Genomic DNA, 23,745 nt, shown 5'->3' on the forward strand with positions numbered 1-23,745 from the left:
CTCACTATTTAAAGGAGTAAAATAGATAATAACGTTACAAAGCAGACATTTCAGAAGACCAGTTTGGGGGTGGAGGCTGGGGGGGCGAGTGGTGTCTGTGTATTTGTGAGGAGTTTGCAAACCCAGTGGACTAATTGCCAGACAGAGTCCTAATATTGTATACACACAGCATATGGAGTCCTTAAAAGATGAACTCTCAAAAGGAAAGGAACTTAGACAATTATATATCTAGCTCCTGTTGGAAAGGAGCCACACTGTTGAGGGAATAGATTGGGCAAATTGATTGGGGATTTGTTCAAAAAATTTCAGTAGGGACTAAGTGGAAAACCCTTCAAAAGACACAATGCTGAAAAAGCACAATATATACGTAAAATAAGCTTGCACATTGCAACCCTGAAAAGCAAAGAAAACCAATCAAACTCTGCAGGGAAAGAGAAGTGGGTGATTGGCCAAATACAGGTACATGATTAAAAAAGGTGGTAGTGGCAGCAAAGTTAAATTTGAAATTGTCAAATGTCAAGATTATTTGACAGGAATAACTTTGCTTTCAGCATTCTTCGAATAAAGATTTGAGGAAATCTTTCAGAAAACTCTTAAATTATTTCAATACTTTAGAAATTGTGAAAAGGTTAGAGAAACTGGGATTATTCTCCTCAGAATAGAAATAGTTAACAGATTTGATAGAACGAGGAACTGCAGCTGATGAAGATCTGAAACAAAAACATAAATTGCTGCAGAAACTCAGCATATCTGGCAGCAGAGAAAAAGAGTTAACGTTTTGAATCCAGTGGCTCTTTTTCAGAGCTGAATTCAGACCTGCTGAGTTTCCGCAGCAATTTCTATATTTGAATCAGATTTAATAACAAATTCTTCAAAAGGGAATTGCATATATACCTGAAAAGCAGAAATTTGCAACGTTAAAAGTGAGTGCAGAGGAATAGTCCTAACTGAATAGTTCTCTCAAAGAGAACAAAGAATAATATAGAACAAGAACAGGTCCTTTGGCCCTCCAAGCCTATACCAACACACTAGCCATAGGCAAGGGCTATATGGCCTCTTTCTAAATATAATTCTATAAAATCAAAATTCCCGTTATCTTTGCCACATTTAACAAAAAAACAAAAATTAGTTTACAGAATGCAGTTGTGTATTATTGTGAAATCAAGCACTAACATAAAAAAACAAAGTTGTCAATCTTGTTTTTGATTGTGTTTTAAGACTACATCAACTGAAATTAGATGCTATTTCTCTAAAGTAATTTTGATCAAATAGGCTGTAATGAAGAACCTGGATGAATTTGATCTTATTCTCAAATGATCATTTATTGTAATAAATGTACGTTGTACCACTGACAACATAATTGCTTAAGCATTTTACATAATATACAATTACAATCTTTGTTAGTTTACTGTCTAGTCAAAACAGTCTACTATGCATAGCATTAATAACACAAAAGGCAAAGGCATCTCACAATGCAGTGAGAGAGATTTACAGCATAGAAACAGACCCTTCATTCCAACTTGTTTATGCTGACCAGTTATCTTAAATTAATCTAGTCCCATTTGCCAGCATTTGACCCATCTCCCTCTAAGCCCTTCCTTTTCATATACCTGTCCAGATACCTTTTTAAAAGTTGAAATTGTGCCAGTTTCCACCACTTCCTCTGGCAGCTTGTTCCATACACACACCATTGTTGGCATGAAAATGTTGCCTCTCAGGTTCTTTTTATCTTTCCCCCCCACTTTAAACCTACGCTCTTTAGTTTTGAACTCCCTTACCCTGGGGAAAAGATCTTGGCTGTTCACTCTATCCTTGCCCCGATGACTTTATAAGCTCTACAAGGTTAACTCTCAGCCTCCAATGCTTCAGGGAAAACAGCCCCAGTCTCTTCATCCTCTCCCTATTCTTCAAATCCTCCAACCCTGGCAACGTCCTTGTAAATCTTTTCTGAACTCTTTCATGTTTCACAACATCCATCCTATAACTGGGGGACCAGAATTGACCACAAAATTCAAAAAATGGCCTAACCGACATGCTGTACTGACCTCCCAACTCCTATACTCAAGACAACAACAAAGCAATTGAGAATTCAAGAGAAAGCAGCAGACTCAGCAACAGAGAACTCTGGCAAGTTGACTAAATGAAAAACCATGAATTTAGATTCTGAGAAGGTTATTAAATTTTAAGTGTGAAATACCTTTTGGGGAGAGTTCAACATTGAAACTGAGAAAACTAAGGAATGTAATGAGGGTGGAAAGTACAGAAGGGGTTCTGATCAGGTTTCCCTTGTAGGCACTATGTCAGGGATCTATTTTCTCTAGATGGTAGATGGACCAGAAGAGGAAGACAACCCAGGGAAGAGTACCCTAATATTTCATAGCCTGTGCCAACAGCCGGTTTTTCATCTGGTATCTGTAAACTATTCTCAACTACTGTAGTTGTATACTTTTCAGTATAATTAACTAGAGTATCATATCTAAATTGCTGCTTCTTAAACTCAAATCATTTGAAAATTGCCTACAACTGGTTAGCGGCTTATATTAAGCAACTCCAAATCACCAGGTGAGATTGAGTCGCAGGCAAGTTAGAAGTTTATATAGGGAGGTATTTGAAAGGCTGATAAGGATGCTGAAGAAGCTGGGTTTAAAGTAAAGTGATAACAATAGGCTGTATATATTTAAATTCTAGGCTGACTGTAAGGAAACAAAAGTAAATCTATCATGCCACAAAGCAAGTTATTTACATTTACATTGCTAACAGCCAAAGGAATTTCCAAAGTTTCCCACTACCAGTGGGATTTAGGAAAGCAATCAACCCAACTAGCCTTGTTCCAGAGCAACAGACACCCATTTTTCCTTGGGTTTTGAAGTTACTGAGTAAACTTCTGGCCAGCATTTAGTGAACAGCTTGGTGGAAAAGTAAATCAGCAGTTTTTGGATAAAAGCTGTACTCCCAAAACCCTTTGTGAAACTCGCTGGAGATAGTTGTAGGAAATGCCAATCTAAATGAAACTATTAGGTCCATGAAGATCTTTACTTCTGCTCACCATTTACTGCACACATTCTCAACATGGAGTCAATCGTATTTATTTGGATCTCAAGATCTGGAAACAAATTGGAGATAAATATTTCAAGTTAAGGTACTCAGAAATTTTCCATGCTGTAGATAGTCAGTTGGATAACTAATTGATTGCCGGTGACCCCTCTGGAAAGTACATGGAGGTGTAAATCTTGGTGAAGACTGGACTTGGTCAGGAAGAAAGTCCTGTTGATGCCAGGACTTTTGCATGCACAACAAGAGTGACTATGCGCAGCGTTTCATTCAGTGTAGTTGGTACTGTGGAGTTCACCCTCAGAGTTCTGAGCATTGAAGGGAGCAAGGAGCGAAACGAAAGGAAGGATAATGCAAAATAACTTGGGAGCTTCTGATAACTCCATTTTTATATTTAAACATTCAACACATAATTAAATGCCATCCTCAATTTTATCTCAAATCACTAACTTCCTGTAGCTTGATTGTCAGACATTAAATGAATACTTGTCAAATTATGCGTGTTGGTTTCAGTGAATGTCAGAATCCAACTATGAATTCTATACAAATTATAATTTAATATAAAATAAATACCAATATTAAATACATAATTTAAGAAAAAATGAACTTCCATTTACACAATAGTAATACGCACAATCTTATTTTCCTCCTGAAAAAATAGGCTGGTCAGGGCTATGTTGGACTTCTATTAAGTCTTCCACATTACAAAATGGTAGTTATCACTTAGGAAGAAAACACTTATGAGATCCATTCAAATGAAGTATTACTCATTAACTTATAGTCATGGTGTAATCCCAAGTATTCACTGTAAAGGCTACATATCCATAGAGTTCTCTGATTTCAATCATAGCAATAAAATCCTTATAAAGTGATCTGGCATTGAACACAGAAATAATTAAAAATGACAAAACCTAATAAAAATTTTAAAAGAGCTTTCCATCTACTCTATAAAGGCTCGAGTAACTCGGTGTGTTTATAGCATTCTTTTGCTTTGCAGAAAAAAGGAGACAAAGGAGAACAGCAATGGATCTAAATTTGTCAGGTATCTAACAAAGGCTGCGAACAGCAGCCTAAAAAGGCATACGACACAACAGGACCATGAAGAGACATCAAAATGTCCTTGCGCTATTCAGAGCACAAACAGAATTATTGACTTCAAAATAAACCACTTGATTGTTGACCAAAATATAAAACATTTTGAAGCTGAACTGTTTGCCTTTTGTCATTGTTGTAACATTTTAAATTTTTATCATGGACCTCCATTGCCATAACTAGCAGAAATTCAATTCAGACATAGCAGCAGTATTGCAATAGTTTAAAGGAAAATCTATGCGCTAATCTGAAAGCAAAACACTGTGGCTGTGGTTTTGACCGATGATCAACACCTGAAACATTAACCCTTTCTCCCACCACAGATGCTGATAGACTTGCTGAGTGCTTTCAGTATTTGAGACTCTTATTTCAGAGGCATTGTCCCTTTAAGTAGTTGCTCTTTTCCTCAGTCCACATTACTGTTCAAGTCACTCTACTCCTGGCAGCCCTAGACCACTTATTTTTCTGAACCTCACTCTTCACAGGTAGATTTTCCACATCATTACTTTGGCAAATTCTTTACAGTGACATACGGTACTAATGAACAACACACCCTGATGTCTCTCGTTTGATCCTAGCTCTCAGTTTCTTTAATTCAGTATTGCTTTCATCAACTATTAATCCGTATTCTGTTAAATTCCATGCTTTTTCATAATGTTGCTGCTTGAAGTAATCACGAGCATTTTGGTGGAAGTGTTGAGCCAAGTTGAGCCGTCCTGGCCTACTGGAGATATTGGTTAATGCCACAGACTGATCTAACTGTAGGGCTTTTATGTAATTGTTGCATGCCTCCTCTTCCTTCCGGATAAGGAGTTGGACATACCCAGCAGAACAGTAATCTTGTACTAGCTCTAGGGAATTGCTGGAGGTACTTCTCTTAATGATCCCCTGTAGGTCCTTTAGTGCCCTCTCGTATTGCTTTGATTGGATCAGACACCTTGCACGTTGGCGAATGTACTTAGGTTTATTTTTACTTGAAAGGACAGCCAGTGTGTAGTAACTCATTGCCTTCTCCAGCTGATTCCCTTTTGTCAAAATATCAGCTTCCTGCGAGGCCACCTGTAAAAGAGAACAGCCAAAAAGGTGCCATTAGAGTTCCATGAATTATAAACATTGTCAAGTGGGAGATGAAAAAAGGATGGTACGTAGTATCTGTACCTCAAGGTTCCATGTCTAATTATCCCAAACAAACAGATGAAGCTTGCCCACCAATTGGAGGCCAAGACTCCCAAAATAGGCACTATTTTACTGCTAGTCTCACTACTTTTTTTGGTATGGATGTTCCTGGCAGTTTTTGCTCCTCACAGTGCAGTATCATAAAGGCCTTGTTCCTGATTAAGTTTGGTTAGAAAGGAAGTTGAAATAAAATTGGTGATCTAGATTGCAATTTCCTTCAATTTGAATCCCATGTCTATTTTCAAGTAAAAAGCTGGTATTCTTTGTTAGATTTCTAAAGCAACTGCTAGCTCTACTCTGGAAGCTAGAAAATTCTGATTGGAAGCAGTGATTAATCAAGCATTGGATCTTCATAGATGTCTACTGCTCTACTGTAGACATGCAAGAAAGATATCAGACAAAACCAAGAATCTGTCAACTCTACCTTGTTGACAGATGGAAAATGGCTACATGTGTGACATATACACATGTACAACTATCCTTAGACTCTTCAAAAGTAACAGTGATGCAGGCTGGTTTACTGGTTGCAAGAGGCTGGGGCAAGAAACTTGGGTAAATCCAAAAATAACTGATACAGTCTAGGACAATTGCCATTGCTGGAATTCAAACTATTCATTGCACTGATTATTTCCCAGAAGGTTCCGTGAAAAACACCCTCTACAAGAGGTTGACACCATGTCTTTTATATTTTGTTATTTGTATCAATCTACAGGGACTAAAAAAAGTAAACATTACATTAAATGTTAAAGTCCTGGAACAAATGAAAAGCTCACATGATTTGGGCAGATTATCACAGATGATTAGAGATGCAAATGTAAGATTGGGGAGAATTCGACAGCAGCTTTGACAGAATGAGGTTGGAGTTTAATATCAAAGAAAATGAATTGTAATCTTAGGAAATGAATGCTGATGTGTTGCATTTTGTCATTTATGGTATGTGCCTCAGAGATATGGATTATAAATAAATTTGATTGATAACCTGAATGCATTTCAGAAATGGGCCTCGAGAACCATGTTCCACAAATCTTACACAGACACAAAACTTAAAGTTCCAGAAATAACTGGAGAGAATAATAAATTAATGCATAAGCTCAAGGAGAGAAAAATAGAATATTTTGATCACATTAGAGTAAATGGTAGAGTTAATGAAAGGAAAGATTGATGAAAAATGTGAAAAGGAGAGAGAAAGAAGAGAAAATGAATACAGATGGAATTGGCCTGTGGGATATGTAAGGGTTACAGAGGACAGACAGAGAGAAACGATGGTCAACCTTCTGGGAAGAAAAGCTTTAGGATCTTTAAACCAAGGAATACGGTTATTGCCATAAAACAGAGGCATGATTTCAGTGTTCATCCACTCTGTTGCTACCTGCAAGGATTGTGTGACTAGATCACTTCCGCTTGGAAGGTGCCTGTCTCAGAAGTTCACCCAGAAAGCTCCTCTAAAGATAAGTAGGCAACCTAGATCAAAGAGATTGGTGATAATATCTCATCCATTTTCATAACTTAGCACTGAGAAACCAATCTTAATTGAAATGTTAGGAAATGTAGTAAAATAAATTGTTGGCTGCAATCAGAAGTTTAGGTGGCAATTCCAATGTACAACCATCCAGCACTTAAACACAAGACATATACTTGGTAGTGTGGATGAGCAGAGGGATCTTGGTGTCCATGTACACAGATCTCTGAAAGTTGCCACCCAGGTAAATAGTGCGGTGAGGAAGGCATATGGCGTACTGGCTTTTATTGGTAGAGGAATTGAGTTCCGGAGTCCTGAGGTCATGATGCAGTTGTATAAGACTCTGGTGCGGCCGCATCTGGAATATTGTGTGCAGTTTTGGTCGCCATACTATAGGAAGGATGTGGAGGCACTGGAACGGGTGCAGAGGAGGTTTACCAGGATGTTGCCTGGTATGGAAGGAAGATCGTATGAGGAAAGACTGAGACACTTGGGGCTGTTTTCATTAGAGAAAAGAAGGTTTAGGGGTGACTTGATTGAGGTGTACAAGATGATTAGGGGGTTAGATAGGGTTGACAGTGTGAACCTTTTCCCGCGTATGGAGTCGGGTATTACAAGGGGGCATAGCTTTAAATTAAGGGGGGGTAGATATAGGACTGAAGTTAGGGGTAGGTTCTTCACTCAGCGAGTCGTAAGTTCATGGAATGCCCTGCCAGTAGCAGTGGTGGAGTCTCCCTCTTTATGGGCATTTAAGCGGGCATTGGATAGGTATATGGAGGATAGTGGGTTAGTATAGGTTAGGTGGGCTTGGATCGGCGCAACATCGAGGGCCAAAGGGCCTGTACTGCGCTGTATTCTTCTATGTTCTATTTCTAAATGACAATGGTAAGGGTTAGGAGACATAGGGATCTTTTTTAAAAAAATACTACTTATGCTTCCAAATTATTCATTTCAGTAAAATAAAAAGCATTAAACTCCACTAGTCAAATATGAAACATGTTAACTTGCACATGACTCATGCAATTCTTGAGGTATAAGAGTTTACAAATATACATCTTACTTTTGATTAACTGCATAGCAATAACTGTGAGGTCAAATGACTATATCAACAAAGTACAAAGGTCATGAGATGTGTTTTTGGAAGCAGATCAGTCCAGTTCAATAAAATGAACATAATTCAGTTAATTTCAACCAGTAGTGGCTGAATTGCTGCCATCTGATTATGGAACACAGCTCTTAAAGAGTTACTGCCGTTATGGAAATCAAATCTGTGCCAGCTTTTCTATTAATGTGCTTAGCCACTGTGCAAGATAATGCACTTTTCATTATTTCTGTTTATTGCAAGCTGTTGACGAAAGTCCCTGTGATGAGAGAGAATACAAAAGCATAATAGTTGAAGGCTAACACATATATGAGTTTGAAACGTACACATAACAAGATATGCATTCTGCAGTGTAGTGAAGCTTTTTTTTGTAGATTACTGACTTAAAAGATCAAACACTTCATAAAGCTCCAATCCAAACAATTCAACACAAAGGCCTGATTTTTGTAATACAGAAGGAAACGTTTACCGGAAGGAAACAATTGCTGGGAGACATTTACAAAAGGCAATGTAGCAACATCTTCATTATGAAATCTCGTTTAGAACTGACTAAGCCATTTCCATTTAACAAAGAAGAAATCAAAACTGAAAACAATGGTGTATCTTTTGGAATGGCAATCGGAGGTACTGGAGAAGTCATTATTATTGATCTGTAATTAGATGCAATGAGTCTCAATTTTCCTTACATCTGCAATGTATGCAGAGAGTAGCAAGCAAGCATCTTGCTAAGAAATTGTTAGCAGCTGAATACCTAGTTCAAAAGGGTGCAAGATGTGTAGAAATCCTGTTAGAAAGATCTGTATAATGAAACAGGGCAATCACTAGTTCATTCACTTCACTGGCTTAATATGTTACTAAAGAAGGAATATAACATTTGAAGCCCTTATATGTTGGCCCTACCCATATGAGTAGCACATTGGTATGCTATAACTTCATTGTATTGTAGATGTTTGGCTATCCCAAATGCTTGGGTCAAATCTTGGAGTATGTAGGGAACTGATTCACAAAACAAACTCCATTGCACCAAACAAAAATTAAAGTCATTATTAGAATTAAGAGCTCTGTATGATCAAAACCTGGAGCTCAATTTCCAGCATACTCTTATTAGATTGTGACAATGGATTCACCATTGTTTGGGCAAGCCTTCTCAGGATTTCTGGCATACCTGCCTGACACACCCGTGTTTCTTTCTGCAGGTTGTGGCTGGGTACAGATGCACATCATCTACATTGATCTGTTCTCCAGCAGTCCTCCAAGTGCCAGGAAGTTGGCAGTTTCTTTCTCCACAGAGGACAGACAAGTTTGTAGTGATGTCACTGGACTATGTCTTAGTGTCCTCTTGTTTAGGTACCCACTAAGGTCTCTGCACTGGCGAGGGTGAAGGTGAGTGTCTTGCCTTACCGATGCATTTTTTTTTTAGATTAGATTACTTACAGTGTGGAAACAGGCCCTTCGGCCCAACAAGTCCACACCGACCCGCCGAAGCGCAACCCACCCATACCCCTACATCTACCCCTTTAACCTAACACTACGGGCAATTTAGCATGGCCAATTCACCTGACCCGCACATCTTTGGACTGTGGGAGGAAACCGGAGCACCCGGAGGAAACCCACGCAGACACGGGGAGAATGTGCAAACTCCACACAGTCAGTCGCCTGAGTCGGGAATTGAACCCGGGTCTACAGGCGCTGTGAGGCAGCAGTGCTAACCACTGGGCCACCGTGCCGCCCACATCCTTGAAGGATTCACAGATCTTCCTCACCAGGGGCAGTGCTGGTGCAGAAGGGCGCAGACGGTGGCTACTATTGTTGTGCAGGATCATGTGTTGTACTAGCGTCTACAGAACAATGAACTAATTTGGAATGAAGAACAGGTTATGCAGAATAAGGTGTTTACCTTCCTGCAAATCTAAGATGATCAGAACACAATGCTATGCTCCTATGACTGGGACGGAGTAAAAAGGTGGTGGCGCATTTACCTTTGCAGAAATAGGAGATCATTGACGTTTATTACTGTGCACCTTTTCAGTACTCTGCGATGATCTTGTTCCAGGCTGGACAACTCTAATGAGATGGAATACTGGCACAGTCACCTGGGAAGAGTCACCTCCTACCAGTGACTCTGTCCAGCAGTGTCAAGTGGGCTTCACTGACAAACCTGAGAGCTCACCTGAACTTCTGAGAATTGAAGGGTGACCACTACAGGCCAAGGGGTGATCTTGGCTTGCAACAAGTGAAGTGGTGTGCAGCTGGTCTTTAAGTAAGTCACCAGAAACTTTAACCCAGAAGATCCCACCAGTGGCCTGCCATCTCAATATTGGATCCTTTGAATAACGCTCACAACATTTCACTCGCACAGATAATAAGCTGAAAAACATGTGATCGCATGAGATATTTCAGCCAGGTATTAGCTGATATGATACTAACTAACATGCTCAATGCCATACTTTAACTTCAAAATCCCAGCTTTGATTTCTGCACATCTTGCACCCATTCTTCCATTCTCTGTATCTATACTTTCTCACTTTTTATCTTGTTTTCCCTGTAAGCTTTTCTCTTGGGAATTCCAATTTGTTATAGGGTCTGATATAGAGGTGCTCGTCAAATACAGTACCATGGCCAAGGGCCAATACCCAGATATAAAATTTTACAAAGACTATTGGATGAGTGGTGCACAAGGACACAGCGGCTACTAAAACATCATCTTTAAGACTGTCCTAATTCACACTGTTTCCAGCAGGAGTTGCCAATATAATGATTTGAAATCTTGCTGATGTCTTTTGTTATGAAGATGTGGGTATACCTTTAAGAGAATTAAAAGCAGCAGAACTACTGGACCCAGCACCAAGTGTACTCAAAAATTGTAACAATGTAACATTGGGTCGAATCACTCAATTAGTTCATTGCTTAGAGACAAAAACAAATTCAAGTTCAGCCAATCAGTTTAAATTATACCAGAAACAAACTCCAATCAAGTTTGAACTGAGTATATTGACAATCTTAAAAGCCAATGACACAATCAGATGCTTAGAGTATAAGACTGGGGAAAATTGAACAGTTGAGGGGAGAACTGCCACGACCCAGCATGTAAACAGACTGCTTGAAAATAGCTCTCTCTTAAAAGTACTGTTTCGATCAGTAACCTGTGATGCAGAAATTCCTAACAAGGAGAAAAGAAAGCACAGTAAGATCCGAAGACAAGAATCCACAGCTGCCTGGTTTTGAGATAAGAAGTGGTGTTTTGTAAATCTTAATTGGGAGTTTTATCGGACTAGTATATACAGAAGGAAAGGTAAAAGATAGAGAACGAAATTGAAAACAGTGGTTAGTTAATTATGCTTTATTATACTTTAAGAAATAAAGTTGTTAATTTTTACTTTACATAGTTCTTGGCCACTCAAATTTTTACCTATTACAGTAGTGTCGTAACACTTTCTCCTAATCCACAAATATCCTACTGTTATGCACTGCAGTTCTGACTGAGATCATCCAGCTCAGTATAGATTGGAGATTAACTGATTTTAATAACTTTACAAATTTAAATTTGTCCATACTAAAACTTTTTATTCTATAGCCTGCAGCTGAATTTTTACCATATTTTTGCAGAGTATAATTTTTCACTCTCTTTCTCTCGTGAGGCCCAGTGAGTTATCTTGTGTTATTCTTCAAGCTTGGCTCATTAACTCCCTATCATGCCCCATTGACTTTGCATCCAATGCTACCACAAATTCTCCCACTGATGTTAGCTGATGTATTTGCCTCTCCTGGGATATTTTGGGATCCTTAGTACCAGTGTCACCTTTAAAAAAAAAATGTACCGTCAAGCATGGTCAGCCCAGAGCTGCCTTGCATGGTTCATAATTTTTGCCATAACCTTGGCAGATAAGGGGGAAAACTAGAGCCTCATTTAGGGACTGTGATCTGGAAGTCCTAGTGGACAGGATGGTGCAGAGGAGGAAAGCACTCTTCCCACAGCACCTGCAGTGGGGGCCAGAACACCAAACAATGCCAACTTAGACTGAAGTTGCTACAAGTGTTACTGATTAGGAGAAAGGGAGGACTGCAGATGCTGGAAAGTCAGAGTCAAAAAGTGTGGCCCTGGAAAAGCACAGCAGGTCAGGCAGCATCGGAGGAGCAGGAAAACAGACATTTCAGGCATAAGCCTTTCATCAGGAATTCCTTTTTTTCTGTCTTTCCAGCCTTAGGTAAACCCATCAATCAAACAATAATTGATTAATTCAGAGGGAAAATAAAATCATAGATGAGTAACATTCCAAACAGTGGACTTCTGGCCCCATTTCAGCCTGAAGTTTTGTTTTCAGGAGGGGGCTCACGATGGTTATAGGAAAATCCTACCCTTCAACTTAGTGTATTCTTCAATTCAGTAGCGAGGATATACTCATTGTTTAGGTGTCACCTTTCTGTTAAGGCATCAAATTGTAGGCAGAAACTCCTACAATCTTTGCTCAGTGTTTTTAGCCAAAATTCTTCAACCATCTCTTATTAAAATTAACCTAATTATTTGCCTGATCACTGCATGAAAATTGATGGCTGCACAGACTATATAATAAGTGTAGCAACAATTCCATTCTAATGGATCAAAAATATCAAAAGAAATTCTCAAACCTGCTCCAACAAGATCACACCTACCATTTTTCATCAACTCCACTTTCCCACTTCATTTCCATATGCCTCAACTCCCTTCAAATGTCCAAAAATCAAATACGTTAAATCTTAAATAAACTTAATGAATGAGCACCAATGCTCTCTGGAGTACAGATTTTCAAGGATTCACTATTGTCAGTGAAGGAATTACTCATGGCAGTGGAGAAATGGCCAACTACCTGTCCTGTTATTATAATCCCTAGTTTGACACTCTTCAAACTAGGGAAACAGCCTCTCACCACCTATCCAATTAAGCCCTCTCAAAAAGGAGAAAAAAGATTTATACATTTCACCTAAACAAAGATCATAAGACATAGGAGCAGAAATTAGGCCATTCAACTCATCGAATCTGCTCCACCATTCAATCATGGCTGATAAGTTCTCAACCATGTCTCTCTGTAACCCATGATCCCCTTGACAATGAATAATCGATTTATCTCAGTGTTAAATATACTCAATGACCTTCGCAGCCTTCTTTGGCAATGAATCTCATAGATTCACCACGCTCTGGCTGATGAAATTTCTTCTTAACTCTGTTCTAAAGGGTTTTCCCTACACTCTAAGGATGTGGTCTTGGAGCCTAGTCTCTCTAACCAATGGAGACATCTTCCCAACATCCATTCTGTTCAGGCCATTCAGTACGCTGTAAGGTTCAATTAGATCCCCCCTCCATCATCCTTCTAAACTCCTAGTATAGACCCAGAGTCCTCAAATATTCTTCATTCTTCTGACCTCCAGATAACTTAGGTCGTTTCTAAATCTTTGCTCACAAGATTGCCCTGCCATCCTAATAACCAATTTCGTGCAATCTTCATTGTACTTAAGGCAAATACATTATTCCTTAGGTAATGAGCCCAAAAGACTGCATATGTTCTACATTCCCTCAACTTTTTTTCTGTTGCTCCGTATATCTCCAATGTCTGTGTACTATAATGGCCTCTGGAATCAAAAGTCAATGCATTTTCACACATCAGCATGCTCCAATTCGAAGCAGTGTGGGCAGCTTAGAGGTAACATTGCACAGATCTCTGCAGAACTCTTAATAGCAAAATATCCTTGTTCTCACAGTGCAATTATTTTTATACAATTCATTGCATGACCAGCATTCAATGCGCTTCCCCACATGCTCCAGAGCAGATGATGGTCTGGTGTCTTGAATCATAAAATATTACCTGAGCCATATGGTAACGTGATTTGTTATCCAGGAACAGCAATAGAAATTGCAAGTCTTTGTTGTCCTTTTCAGCAAGGATGCTCAGATTCTGCACAGCATGCTGGACATTCTCTCTCTTCATTTGAATGAGCCCATACCTGGCCAAGGCAGCAGCATCATTAGGAACTGGTCCAAACTTCTCCTGCAGATGTTTTAAGGCATCATCATACATTTCTGCAGAAAGAATACATTTATGAGATGCTGTTTCTGAAATCTGGGATTACAGCTCATGTCAAAATGAGGGCATTTAAAATGCAACATCTTTGACAGGTTTCATGGCTACAAATTTGCTTGTTCTGAAGCCCAATTTCAGAAATATTATAAAAGTTCCAAGGAACATATGTGGTACATTAGATTTAGTCTAAATTTGTATATCATTGTATTAATGCTATGATTAAAACAAATTTTCTCAACAAAGGAAGATTTATGCTCATCAGATAAAAGAATTCTTTCAAGAATATGGAGGTAAAAACATCCAAGATATTCTCTATCCTTTTGATCTCCTGTCCGTTCATATTGTCTTTAGATAAAACACAGAATCATAGAAAAGTTATAACATAGAAAGAGGTCACATAAGAATATTGTGCCTGCGCTGGCTGAATAAAGGAGTCACATAGTCAAATCCCATTCTTCCTGTTCGGGAAAGTAGGTCTTTACTGTTGACTCTATCCAAGTCCCTCAATTAATTCACCCCTCAGCCAATTCTATTCCAAGAAAAACAAGCCTGGCCTATTGAATCTTTCCTTACCTGTAATAGTCAAGCTTTGGCAACTTTGTTGTAAATGTTCTCTGTACTCTCTCTGGAGCAAATCAGAGAATCGTGGAATTGGTACAATGTAGGTAGACGCCATTCAGTGCACCTGCTCTGAACATGTTGACTTGGAAAAAACATGAGTTTGTCACCAGCATGTTTCTATTTAACTAATCATCCAATGTCCCCTTGAATATTTTGACTGAACTTGCTTCCAATACACTTCTAGGCAATGCATTCGAAACCCAGACATCCCATTCTACAAAAAAAATAGTGTTTCTCACCTCGTACTTGCATCTCCTCTAATGTGGCGACCATACCTGAAAACAAACCTCCATCTGTGATCTAATCAATGTCTGAAATAGTTCTCAAATTACACCTCTGCTTCTGAATACCTCACCTCATGAAGGAAAGGATTCCATATGCTGCATGTACTCTCTTATCTAATTGTTATGTAACTTTATGGAACTGTGGACATGTGCTGCAAGGTCTCTCAATTTTTCTACCTTTCATGATTTCCTCCCAGTTAGCTTGCATTTCCTTGCCCTCCCCAAATGCATAAAACCGCACCTTTCCAGATGGAATGTCTGGAAAAGTGGCAAATGGAATTCAATCATACCATTGATATAATCCTGCAGTTCAGGCGAAAGTGAGGATTGCAGATGCTGGAGATTACAATCAAGATTAGAGTGGTGCTGGAAAAGCACAGCAGGTCAGGCACCATCCAAGGAGCAGGAAAATCGACATTTTGGGCAGGAGCATGATTCCTGAAGGGCTCCTGCCCATAATCATGGGGTCGGCAACCATCCTTTTCATTGTTGACTACTTGCCTCATTTTTGTGCCGTCTGCAAATTCCCTATCATATGTCCTACATGTGTATCTAAATTATTACTACATACCACAAACAGCAGACGACTCAACACATAGCTTTGCACTCAAAAACCATTGGTCAACCATTATTCTTTGTTTCCTGATCCTGAGCCATTTCTAATGCTCCACATCCTCTGTCTTCCATGGGTTTTAACTTTTTCTGACCAGTCTATATGAGGCATTGTTTTAAGCCTTACTAAAATCCATCTCACTAAATTACCCTCATTGATCCTGCTTGTAATTACTCAAAAAAAATCAATTTAATTAGCAACACAAATGTCCATGTCTTTCCAAGTAAAGGCCACTTCTATCTCTGAATATTGATTCCAGTAACTTATAGAGTCATCTTGGTCATTAGGGAGGTCAACATAACTAGCCCAAAATTATTTGGCCTATTCCGCAAATCCTCTTTGAATAATGATACATTCACCTTCATGGAGGTGATTCCCTGCAGTGATGTCCTTCTCAGGATGCTTGCTTAATCTAATATTTCACATTCCTCCACTTTAACTACAATATCTGCACTTTTTTTGGTTTTTGAAGATGTATGACTGTAAAGACAACAAAAACAAAACAAGTGTCATTTTAAGCTTAATACTTTTAAACTTGTGAGCTTTACCTTCTGCAATCAATATGTCAATATACAGGATGTGCCAGGTTGAACCTCTCCCATTTATCTGGAGTAGAGATTGGCCAATTGCAAGAAGATTAACCAATTCTTCACTGGAGACTTTTGCCTTTGCTTGTGCCATCCTGGTTAGAATGCTAATACAGTGATCATGCAGCCAGCAGCTAATTAGATTTTGAGCTTCAAGCTTCAGAGATGAGATTTCTTCAATTGCCAACTTTTGATCCATCTGCAGAGCTAATACAATGTCCTGTACTGCTTCCTGTTTGGAAAAAAAGTAGAAACAGAGTGAAAGGTCTACCAATTTCAGAAACTTTGAAATGTAAACTATAAAGTTAGATGTAGAATTCTTAAAATTAATCTATTAGTATTGAAAAATGTGGCGTGGGTACAGCACAGCAGGTCAGGCAGCATGCAAGGAGCAGGAGGGTCAATGTTTCACGCATAAGCCCTTCATCAGGAATAACTAATTTTGTGCAATCTTATTGTACTCAAGGCAAATACATTATTCCTTAGGCAATGAGTCCAAAAGACTGCATATGTTCAACATTCACTCGAGTTTTTTTTCTGTTGCTCTGTGGATCTCCAATGTCTGTGTGCTATAATGACCTCTAGAATTGAAAGTCCATGCATTTTCACACATATCAGCATGCTCCAATTCTGAGCGTTGTGGGCAGCTTAGAGGTAACATTGCACAGGTCTTGACAGAACTATAAGTAGCGAAATATCCTTGTGCTCGGTTAGTGTTACTAACACTACAATAAACTGTATTTGCACACTTAATACAGTACAGTATCCTAAGGGATTTCACAAGAACATTAAATAATTTGACACAAAACTATGTAAGAAGATAATGGTGTAGATGACCAAAACCCATAACAGGTCTTAATGAGCATCTTATGGAGGAGAGCCAGGGATTTAAGGAGTGAATTCCAAAGCTCATGGCTGCGGCAGACTGCAGGAAGTTATAAAGAGAGACAATATAAAGTTCTCAAAGAGGCTGTGGTGTGATTTGAAGTCAAGGATGATTCGAGGCTTGGCCAGACTGGGAGCTAATATAAGTCACTTTGCAGCGATTGATGAATATAAGTTAGGAAATGGACATCAGACATTATAGATGTGCTGAAGTTTATGTGAGCAAGAGCAGGAGATTATTGAAACGGTCAAGTCTAGGTGAAACAACAGGGAGGTTTTAGCATCAGCAGAGTTAGGTAATATTGGGGAGCTCGAAGTAGGATGACTGCACAAAAGCTCAACTACCATATCCATTTAGCCTGGTCTTAAGACTCCTGGATAAAAGAAAAAAAATGAAATAAAAGGGTTTTTACTAATGCATTTCATTCATGTATCTACCCTAGTCATTCAATTTGATCCACGGTATTATTGTTAAGGCACAATGTTAGCAACTAAACGCTGAATATATTTGTCAAGTTACTTACCCAATTTGAAAAGTATGATTGTAGACTGGTTACATTTTGCAAATACACAGATAAATGAATTTTGTGAACTGACCCAAAAAAACCCAAAAAGAAAATAAACAATATGCATGTGGCACAATCAAAGCTTTAGAACTATTTTCAGTCCTGGTAAAAATATTCAGAAACAGCATGGTGTTTTCCCACAGACTAGACATTTTCTAATTAACCTGTTTAGTGATGATATTATGCATCCATCCTGCTTCAGAGGAAGGGACACTATCACAAGAGCCTTTTTCCACAGTCTATGCTTAAGCAGTTTTCAATGTCCAAATTCAGCTTGCCGAACTGTCTTACATCAGTGTGGTGGAAATGTACTGATCATCATCAGTAATGAGCAGAAATTAATCAAACTTATTATGAAGCTTGGCAGTTTGGCATCAATGGGATCAGTATTTAAATTACGGGTTGAATTTGTATTGCAGCTATTAGATCGGTGACCTGGCACTTAAGTTTAAATATCAGCCAATCAATCAGAAATATGTTTAAACTTAAACTTGTGTGTTTCTGTCCTGAAAGAGAGAATCTGATCAGTTAAATGCTTACATTGCAGAAAAGGCACAATATCTCTGTTTTATAAATATGACAATTGTGGACAGATACATTTAAAAAAATTGCCAGGAGTATTAATAAACTTGCCTGGAGTATTCTGTAAATCTGCTTTTATACAAAACACTAATTTCTACTCCACATAATGCTAAACTACTAACCCCATTAAGTTTTGTTTTGGTGTTTGGTAGAGTGCTAACTCCAGATTTATTCAGCTAATCTATAACGTTTGTTATGCAGTTAATATTGCTTTGAACTGATTCAAAATTTGTAATATAAATCCATTAGTGTAAACACTGCATCATGTATGACTTGCACCTGAACCTGGAAGACTTGGATCGGCGCAACATCGAGGGCCAAAGGGCCTGTACTGCGCTGTATTCTTCTATGTTCTACTACTATCGTATCATTTATATTAAAAACAAAATGGAATGCCTATTCAAAAAGAAAATACACTGAGTTAACCAAAATCAGACTGATTAGATTAGATTAGATTACTAACAGTGTGGAAACAGGCCCTTTTTGGCCCAACAAGTCCACACTGACCCTCCGAAGAGCACCCATTCCCCTACATTTACCCCTTCACCTAACACTACGGGCAATTTAGCATGGCCAATTCACCTGACCTGCATATTTTTGGACTGTGGGAGGAAACCGGAGCACCCGGAGGAAACCCACGCAGACACGGGGAGAATGTGCAAACTCCACACAGTCAGTTGCCTGAGGTGGGAATTGAACCCGGGTCTCTGGCGCTGTGAGGCAGCAGTGCTAACCTGTCAATCTGAAAAGAAAATGACAGCTCAAGACTAAATTTACTGGTGGATTTGCAAGCATTCATAGAAAAAAACATGTACAGAGAAAGTCAAACAAACATTGCCAAATTTCAAATAGTTAACAATTTGAACAGGCAGCAACTTTACAAAACCCAGATCACTGACATAACTCCATCAATATACTTTTACAAAGCAGTAATCTAATAGTACATGATATGCAAATCTGTATTGCCAATGTTTGCAAAGTATTTTGGGTAGGAAAGGCTATCAATGAAATGGTTGGGTACCTCAAGTCGAGCCAGCCAATTTAAATGTTAGCGAGCAGGATTTTTCATTCATGTTCTCACATTGACATTCAGTAAGTTTAACATAAATTGTTATTTCTGAAATACACTTTAATCTATAATTTCCTCTACTAGGATACCACTTTTAAAAATTAAAAAGTGCATGAAATAGATCTCAAAATATCAATCCCAATTTATTACATTGCACTTGAGTCAATGTGCTCAATTAGGCATCCACCAGCTTATTTATCTGTAACCCAGCAATTTTATGGCAATACTTATGCAATTATTAACCAACATATGTCAACACTTTGAAACAGAAATAGTTTGTTAAAATTCCTCTTGTTTTTTAGCCTAAGATGCAATGTCTAGTTGTTAAGATCAACTGATTCAATTTGAATCAGCTGAATTAAAGCAACCAACCAGACAGTGTTTCTTTGATTTGGACCCAAGATGGTACTCAAAGTCACCACTTAAAAGATCCTTAACAACTCAAGTTCTCCTCTTCTACAGTAATTTAAGTGTGTTATTTGATTTCATTTCAAATCTCTGCAACTTACCTTCAGCAATACAGGCTCTAAAAAGCAAGCAGCACACAATTAGATCCAAGAGAAAGTGAAGTGAGAACAAGAAAGTGTTAAGTGACATGACTTATGAAGTTGGACATTACCTTGCTGTTTAAAATAGCAAATGTTGTCTCAAGTACATGTTTTACTTTTAAGTCTGAAAATTAATATGCAAACATTATACTGACATTTTTGTTCAGAATGCTTACTATGTTTTCTTTGATTTGGAGATGCCGGTGTTGGACTGGGGTGTACAAAGTTAAAAATCACACAACACCAGGTTATAGTCCAACAGGTTTAATTGGAAGCACACTAGCTTTCGGAGCGACGCTCCTTCATCAGGTGATTGATTTAGGATATGGTTGTTTTCTGATAACTCAGATGTTGAGTGACCTTTGGTGGTGTAGTTGTGAGCTGTACAGTGTATACAGGTCCATGTTTGAAACCTAGTGTGCTGAATTAGCTGACCTCTCCTATCAGATGTTATAACTGACTTCATTTGTTAGATGTTAGAGGATCTAAAGTTATTGAGGATATTTCAGGTTTTGTGGGAAACTATCGGACGAAGTTACCTGGAGACTTTGTGCTTGACACACAGTCATTTACTATCATCCATGTGTCTATTCAACTGTCGCTTAAATGTCCCTAATGTATCTGACTCTACTACCACTGCTGGCAGTGCATTCCACGCACCCATCATGCTGTGTAGAGAACCTACCTCTGACATCTCCCCCAAACTTTCCTCCAATCACCTTAAAATTATATCCCCTTGTGATAGCCATTCCCACCCTGGGGAAAAAGTCTCTGGTCTATCCACTCGATCTTTGCCTCTCATCATCTTGTACACCTCTATCAAGTCACCTCTCATCCTTCTTTACTCCACTGAGAAAAGCCCTAGCTCCCTCAACCTTTCTTCATAAGACCTACCTTCCAGTCCAGGCAGCATCCTGGTAAATTTCCTCTGTACACTTTCTAGAGCTTCCACATCCTTCCTATATTGAGGCGACCCGTATGGAACACAATATTCCAAGTGTCATCCAACAAGGGCATTATAGGGCTGTGGCATAACCTCGCGGCTTTTAAACTCAATCCCCCTGCAAATGAAAGCCAACACACCGTACGCCTTCTCAACAATCCTATCAACTTGGGTGGAAGGGTTCAAATTCACATCTTAGTTGCTTAACCTACAATAACCTCCTCCTTACAGCTGAGTGAGTAAATAGGGGACAAAGATAATCTCTGTGCCTTTGGGGTCAAAATATCTCTAATGCTTCAATGATGGAAAGTTAGAACAAAAAAGTCACATTTATCGTATATGCTGCAACCTAACGCGAATTGGGCAGTGCATGGTACTAGATTGTAATGTTACAGATATTTTTAATTAACATGGACGAAATGGACTTGAACCCAGCTGGGTCCTAAGCCTTAAGGTGAAGACACTATCACTATGACACAAGAGCTCTCAAATTATTATTAAATATTGTCAAATCATTAATGGGTCATTCGGGGAGATCCAAGATGGCGGCGACTCAGCAAGTCTGAGTCTATAGTGCTCCTCCCAAGACCTGGGCAAACTGGGCCACCCTCCTCCACCACACTCACCAAATCAATTAAAAATAGTTTTTATTTAATGTAATTAGTGGTTCAGTACTAAATTTAACAGTTCAGTCTCCTGTAAAAATGACTAGGGGGGAAAGGAGCCCGCAGTTCTCAGCAGGCAGGAGCCCCTCCCCCACCCTCCCCAGCTGCAGCAGAGGCGTCTGCAGCCGCCCCGGGGGACTTGCCTACGGTGGTGAGCCTCGCGGAAATAATCTCCAAACTCGATGCGAAGATCGATGCTTTCATTGAAGAGTCCTGAAGTCAATGGAATTCACTTTCGGCCGCGCTACAAAAGCACGGCAGAGACGTCGAATAAATTGAATGCCGCGGAGGGGCGGAGTTAAAGGCCACAACCTCCGAGGCCATTGCAGAATCGGCTGTGGATCGGGTCCGGACTCTCGAGTAGCAAGTCCAGACCTTAGAGAACCTTAGAGGTTGTCAAAGAAATATTTGTTTGCTGGGCCTTCCTGAACGGGAAGAAGGCGGCCAGCTTACAAGGTTCCTTGAACAGTGGCTTCCGCACTTATTGAATCTGGAGGCTGGATCAGGCCGGGTAAGGGTGGAATGGGCCTACCGGGTCGCAATACATGGGCCCACTTGAACCAGCGCCCCCGCCCGGTCCTGTACCAGCTGCAGAGCTATAAAGGTGAGGCAGATGCTCTTGGATGCCTCCAGAAATCTTGGGAAAGATCCCCAAGCTATGACTTATAAAGAATGTTATTTCAGGACTTTTCCCCAGCTTTGGTCCGAAAGAGGAAGGCATTTGATGAAGCAAAGAAGCGTTTAAGGGATTTAAACATTCAATACTCCTTGCGCTACCCAGCTATGCTACGCTTCAGCCATGAAGGGTCCGTGTATAACTTCGGATCACCGGAGAAGGCCAAGGAACTTTTGGACTCTCTTAGATAAACTATAAGAGTTAATTGATGTTGTTTTGCCCTACCCCCACCCCAGTTTTCCCCCTCTTTTTTTTTTCCTTTCATTACCTTACTGTTTAATATTATCTCTGGGGGGTGGGAAGAATGGTTTATTTATTCATCCTTTACTTAGCGATTTTCTTCACTTTTTTTATATATAGGCCAGGGGGCTAGTTAATGTAGATGGGGGGGAAGGTGGCTACCTTATCCTATTTTATCTTTGTCCTTGGGAGCGAGGTTGTTTTCCCCTGTTATTTTGTATTAATATATTTAATTATTATTTGCTGAGACTGTACTTTTATAATCATATATGTTCATATATGGTATTAACATTACCAAATATATCCAGGTGTTGGTGTGGGGGGGGGGGGGGGGAGGATAGGGTACTCACTGTTAGTTCTCGTTCAGTAGTATACTTGAATTTTCTTTATCCTATCGTGGGGCGCCTGGGTCAAGGGTGGGGCACCGGTTGGGAGAGGTTATGATGGGTTTTTTGGAAAGGAAGTGATGCCCCTTGGGAATAAGGGGGTAGATCTCCGTTCAAATATGTTTTATACTGTTTTTTTACTATTTAGAAATAGTTTTTTTTATTATATTGATCTGAATGTACTAAAGAGCTTTTATTTTTGTGAATTTTATATGCTCTATGCTCGGGATGTTTTGGATAAATACGGGTTTTGTTGTGATCTGATGTTAACACATTCCGAGCATATATATCACTGCTCAATTTATGTGTTATCCGTTTTTTTTTTCCTCTTGAATAATGTAAGAATTTTAATGATACACTTTGGTTAGTTGTAAGTTAGATGAGTAGTTAGTTGAGTTTTGTCTTTTTTTTTCTCTTGGTATTTCTGTTTTCTTGTTTGACAGATTTTGGTTATCATTTATTTAAGATTTAACTGTAGATCAATGTTTATACTTGTTTTTTTAAGTTTTCTTTTGTAAACTTGTAAAAACATGTTAAATTTTCAATAAAAATATCTATATAAAAAAAATGTGTCATCAGGACTAAATACTTCTCATTCTGGTTCAAAGAATTAGCTGGAAAAATGTCCTAACAAATTGGCTAATATCAACTGGACAAGTAATGACAATGTTATCCATTGCTGATAAACTGCATGATTTTAGTTGGTTGAACACTATAAATTTCAGTACACTATGTATTTATACTTGTTCGTTAGTAAGCCATGAGTATTTGTAATTTGTGACTAAATTCTCTGGACTAAGTGTACTTCTGAGGATGGAGTGGGGCTTTGGGCAATGATATCTTCAATATCAGTCAAACCAAAACTTGAATTAGATATCTCAAATTACTCTGTTTGGGAATTCTGCAGGACTGTTAAAAGTGTCAGTACACTTCAGACACCCAGCTGACCAAAGTACATCAAAGAAAAGAAAAGCATTAGTATCATCTATCTGTAAAACTTCACCCCACACGCAAGGAAGTTATAGATGGGGAAAGGATGGCATGAAGGTCAAAATAAAGCATTTATTTTCATCAACAGGGAACAAATTGTGCAGGTCTTCATGCCCTTCTCAGTTCTTTACCAATGAAATGAAAATTAAGAAGAACT

General features: G+C 39.0%; 1 protein-coding gene across 1 annotated transcript in view; it reads right to left on the reverse strand.

Moving 5' to 3' along the window:
- Positions 1–1,301: 1,301 nt before the first annotated feature.
- The window catches only part of ttc34 (tetratricopeptide repeat domain 34), a 76,915-nt gene continuing 54,471 nt past the window's right edge, over positions 1,302–23,745 (reverse strand). The window contains exons 6-8 of the mRNA XM_043676071.2: positions 16,000–16,270; positions 13,718–13,932; positions 1,302–5,202 (exon numbers count right to left, since the gene is read on the reverse strand). Of these exons, the coding sequence (XP_043532006.1) occupies positions 4,681–5,202; positions 13,718–13,932; positions 16,000–16,270 (1,008 nt within the window). The 3' untranslated portion in view covers positions 1,302–4,680. The remainder of the gene's footprint in view (positions 5,203–13,717; positions 13,933–15,999; positions 16,271–23,745) is intronic.

This window comes from Chiloscyllium plagiosum, unplaced genomic scaffold (assembly GCF_037043375.1).
Source record: "Chiloscyllium plagiosum isolate Xiang-an unplaced genomic scaffold, Cpla_swu_hap1 HiC_scaffold_37, whole genome shotgun sequence".
Taxonomy (NCBI): domain Eukaryota; kingdom Metazoa; phylum Chordata; class Chondrichthyes; order Orectolobiformes; family Hemiscylliidae; genus Chiloscyllium; species Chiloscyllium plagiosum.